Source organism: Scylla paramamosain, chromosome 2 (assembly GCF_035594125.1).
Source record: "Scylla paramamosain isolate STU-SP2022 chromosome 2, ASM3559412v1, whole genome shotgun sequence".
In the NCBI taxonomy this organism is placed as follows: domain Eukaryota; kingdom Metazoa; phylum Arthropoda; class Malacostraca; order Decapoda; family Portunidae; genus Scylla; species Scylla paramamosain.
The window spans coordinates 15,010,001-15,015,000 of NC_087152.1; the positions used below are offsets into that span (position 1 = coordinate 15,010,001).

At 41.6% G+C, this 5,000-nt stretch overlaps 1 protein-coding gene across 1 annotated transcript in view; it reads left to right on the forward strand.

Moving 5' to 3' along the window:
- LOC135106517 (ionotropic receptor 93a-like) overlaps window positions 1-4,040 on the forward strand; it is a 4,246-nt gene extending 206 nt beyond the window's left edge. The window contains exons 1-7 of the mRNA XM_064015630.1: window positions 1-171; window positions 401-621; window positions 794-971; window positions 1,214-1,313; window positions 1,819-1,948; window positions 2,195-2,295; window positions 2,639-4,040. The exon at window positions 1-171 is cut by the window's left edge and continues 206 nt beyond it. Coding sequence (XP_063871700.1) covers window positions 159-171; window positions 401-621; window positions 794-971; window positions 1,214-1,313; window positions 1,819-1,948; window positions 2,195-2,284 — 732 coding nt within the window. The 5' untranslated portion in view covers window positions 1-158 and the 3' untranslated portion in view covers window positions 2,285-2,295; window positions 2,639-4,040. The remainder of the gene's footprint in view (window positions 172-400; window positions 622-793; window positions 972-1,213; window positions 1,314-1,818; window positions 1,949-2,194; window positions 2,296-2,638) is intronic.
- The last annotated feature ends 960 nt before the right edge of the window (window positions 4,041-5,000 follow it).

Genomic DNA, 5,000 nt, shown 5'->3' on the forward strand with positions numbered 1-5,000 from the left:
GGGGCTTCCTGTTGCCCCTCGCCCCGTGGGTGTGGATCGTGCTGCTATTCGTTTTGTTTCTGTCTGCTGCCTTTCACTTCCTCTTCATTAAGTTTTCGCGGGAACGTCTGGATAACAAGAGAAACTTAACCACAATAAACCTACATTTCGTCAGCATAATGTTACGGCAGTGTGAGTTTTCAACGCTAATATAACAACATCACACTAATTTAATTAGCTTTTTTATTTTTTCTGTGATGCAAGGCATTTATTATTATATATTATTAAGATTAAATCCATATTCTATGACACATTTGCATACCTAGTTAGATATAATATTCACATTTCACATTGGACTGATGTACATAAATCAGTATACATGGCAGCATCTTAACCCACGTGAAATCTCCGACGCTGGCAGCCGTGTGGATGGACGACGGCGGGTGGTGGTGGCAGCGAGTGGTGCTGGGCGTTTGGATGCTAATGACCATGGTGCTGACGCGGAGCTACGAGGGCAACCTTATGTCACTGCTGGCCGTGAGACATTTGCCCCAGCCTTACCAGACCCTCAGGGACGTGGTGGACGATCCCTCGGTGGTCATGGTATGGCACAAGCAGGGAGCACCCATTCAGTCAGTTATGGTACGTAAACACACACACACACACACACACACACACACACACACACACACACACACACACAGCTACTCTAACACCGTAGGACGATCGGTTAACAAGAAGTTTGTCATCTTATTTTGGCACAGATTGCAGTTTTAATTTGAATGTATGTGTATGAAGAATTTGTCATAGAAAGGATGCTACGTCTGGGATCTTCAACGAGGTGAAAGCGAGTGAGGAGCAAGGGCGCCTGCTGGTGTTGCCGCTAATCGAGTATCCTACCATCCTTGACAAGGTTGTAAATCAAAGAATAGCGATCATAGACTACGTGAGGATAACGAGGGCTACCAGAAGTAGACATTTTTCTCTTACCGGTGAGTAAGAGGCAATTTCACACGTATAACACTAGCAAACAAAGGATGGTTCCCTGAAGGAGTGTTAAAGTAGTAATGACATGGATGCAAATGAAAATTAACATTTTAAGATGTGCAGACGTCTTTATCTATACAGAGCAAGGACGGTAAGACGAAAAATACATCCCCATTGCTTGTAGAAATTGACTTAAGGTCTATTATTTTTCATGAATGTGGTATAGCGAGTTTTGGTCTTTCTCTAGGACGATGTGACTTCTACATTGGGCAGGAAAATATTATGGCTCATCCCGTTGCTATGATCAGCCAGAAAGACAGCCCCCTCATCCCATCTCTTAACGCACGGTGAGGAATACACTTTCAGGCAAGAATCGTTGAATGTTCAGTGCTCCAGATATTTTTCTTACTAAGGCATTAAAAAGTTCTACGTACGTAGTATTACTGATATTTTGTATAGACCATGTGTGAATGATATGAAGGTTACTGAAAGTTTACATGTTTAAAGTTTTTACATACCGAAGATGGGATTACAAATGATCGTCTCATAAAGACGAAAAGGTAAAAAATTGTGTGACCAGATAATTTTTATCACTATTTGTCTTCTTGCAACCATGTCTCCGACATTCAACGATAATTGGGGACGACATCAGCGACAAATTGTCAGTAGACGAGGTTATCTGGTGACCTCTAACGACATGATCGGCGAGATTCGGCGAATCATGAAAAACACAATTAAAAGCTCATTTCCAAGCATAGCGGAGCTGGATTTTTCTGTCTTTCTTATATAAACAATTATGTCAGTGTTTTCCTAAAAGAATTAAAAAGTTTATAAACCTTTTCAACATTACAGAATAACGTCCATGACCGAGGCTGGACTTTATGACTATTGGAACAACGAAGGAATCGCGAATTACAGTGCATGTGAGCGAGTGCCGACCAAGATCACCATCAGTTCGTCGCTCTCTCTCAGACAGTGCTGGGTAAGGAGATTTTTTCTTTTTTTCTGAGTCAGGCAGTACCGGTTAGGAGTCTTGCTGTGACGCAACTAGTACATTGTGCATTTTCTCCTCTACTTAACCCTTACATTTCTTTGATACATGATTTTAGCACATGTTGATAAATGAGTTAAGATGAATTCAGTAAAATAATTTTTATGGACGTACATGTATGATTGTTTAACGCTAAGGTGTATTAGTGAGAAAAGCAACACAGCGTATATCCCGCAGGCCATGTTGGTGGTTCTGACGGGAGGGCTGGCAGTGGGTCTCCTCACTCTTAGCGTGGAGGTGGTGCTTGCTGGAATCTTGCGTCACTGATTATTATAATGGTGAGCCTCTTTTTGCTTGCGCTAGCTAGTGTTTGTGTGTGTGTGTGTGTGTGTGTGTGTGTGTGTGTGTGTGTGTGTGTGTGTGTGTGTGTGTGTGTGTGTGTGTGTGTGTGTGTGCATGCGTGCGTGCGTGCGTGCGAGTGTGTGTGTGTGTGTGTGTGTGTGTGTGTGTGTGTGTGTGTGTGTGTGTGTGTGTGTGTGTGTGTGTGTGTGTGTAAAAAAGCCATCATGAATAGTTATTGCATTACGTGCAGAGATTACCTTTGTCTTCACCTCGTCTGAATGAAATGCAATTATAACTAGAATTATAGACATTAATTCTTACCATAATCTTCCTTTGTAGGTAGGAACAGAGTGCTCTTCTCATAAAGAGAACATCAAGACGAGTATTACAACGTCTACATGTTATGAGAAAAACTCTCATCCCATACCCTAAAGAAAACACAATTATAGTTCATATTAATAATTCTCACTTTTATCGTAGAATTATTCGAAGCATCCCAGACAGTCATTACATTTAGTCTGTCATAGCCTTGTCCATGGCTTCAGTATTCTGTGTTATTTTCGGATTAATTTTAATAATCAAAAGGATCCTTGAGAAACCCCCGCGCCATGTCATTGGAATAAAAACGGTAAAGGAGACGTGTTTCATAACCTGTTATTTCTTTTACTACATTGCCACGGAATGAGACATACATAAAGATACATATATACGCATGCACACACACACACACACACACTCTCTCTCTCTCTCTCTCTCTCTCTCTCTCTCTCTCTCTCTCTCTCTCTCTCTCTCTCTCTCTCTCTCTCTCTCTCTCTCTTCTTTCTGTAAGCAAATGCTAAATGCTTACTTTTTTTTTTTTTTTTTTCGCAGTCTACAATACTGTTCAATTACTCAAACATTTCGGGACTAGCTCGGGTTGACAGGTTATTTCGTCAGCAGCTGTCAGTGACTGACATTCTGGGAGGTGTTGGCGTTCCTGCATTATATAAGATGATGCCGCGGCATGTCGAGGCTCACTAGGGCCCTTCCTGCCTCCTGCTGTGGACAGACCCGCTCCTCCACACCTCGCCTCTGCGCCTGGGGTTTTGCCTTGGCGACGGCACCGCCCTGCAGGGAGGCTTCCACCAGCAGGTGATGGAGATCGAATACACGCATATATGTGGCAAATATTAATTTTATGTAGTGATTTTAGGAACGATGTAACAAATACTTATGAAAGTGAATAGAGAAAATGGCATCCTATCTTCGAAAAGAAACGTGTTTGTACGAAAGGCTGAGATTCTTGTGGCTGCGCTCTGCTGGTCTCTCTCTGAGGGCAATTGCACGGCGGTCCGGCAGGAGTTTATACACAGTGAGGCGCTGGGTGTCCCGATGGGAGCAGCATGGACGCCTCCGTAGTCAAGTCCAGGATCAGCGGTTCTGCCGAGCTGTGGCTGCACACACTGATAAGAATGTCACTCAAGGTATGACGGAAGGGAACCTCTCCGTCACTCAGAAAGCACTGTTCCTCCCTTGGCTGAATGCCGCCATGGAATCAACGTCTTACACCTTTACCGACACTCTCTTCCTTGACCCTCAAGTTTTCAGTTTTTTTTTATGGGACTCTGAAACTAAACTAATTCACAACAAAACAGTTTATGAACGTTTTAAATTTTTGTATCAGCAGCAACTGTGAAGCGATGCTTCCGGGATTATTGCCACTTCCATTGAAATATATAGGTAAATAAATGCGTGAACATAATTCTTTTATTGTCTATTTATTCCCTTAAATTAGATTCCCAGTGAGTCACCAGGCAGATGAATCTGTTTGAAATTTAGATTTAGTTATTGTACCTGCGTCACCTTCATCGTGAATGGCGGTCTTAGAGGAAAGTTCATTAATAAGAGTTCTGACTCGCGCTAGGTGAGACTTCTCTTAAGGACGAAGATGTCATTAGCTTTGTTGGAAGTATTTGTGTGTGTGAATATATATATATATATATATATATATATATATATATATATATATATATATATATATATATATATATATATATATATATATATATATATATATATATATATATATATATATATATATATATATTTTGAGCGTATATACCGGCAGGAGATTCTATTACACATGTTTCATTAAATGTGATCTGTAGATCAGCATTTGTTATTTTCTTAAAGATATTTTCTTTATATCTTATAAGAGTCTTATTCTTTTTCGAAATTTGCTTGATGACTTCGCCGTAGCTATACATGCTTGCTATATCGCGATTTCATGGTTCCTCAACTCTTCCTCAGTAGCTGTGGAATGACTGGACAGGTAATAGATAACAGTTTGTATAAGTAAGTGCGCACAATTCGGGGTTACAGCAAATGACAGGGAAGAGAGGGAGAGGTACAAAGCAAGAAAAACAGAAAATACAAGTAATAGTTATAGTGACTGCTGGAGAGACTGGTATTTATGTCGTGAGTCGAGGCGTTGCTCTGAGTCGTAAGCGGCGCTGATTGGCTGGTACAGCGCGACTGGTGGGCTCATTATGTGGGGGCGGTGGGAGGCGGTGATTGGTTGGTTCCGGTTGGCTGGTGGGCTTACTCTGTGTCGGCTTACTCATGCTCGGCAGAACCTGTAACTCCTCGGCCTGTACATTGAACCTGGGAGTGAATTCTTTTATATATAGTGCTGCACCATAGAACACAGTGTAAACCATGC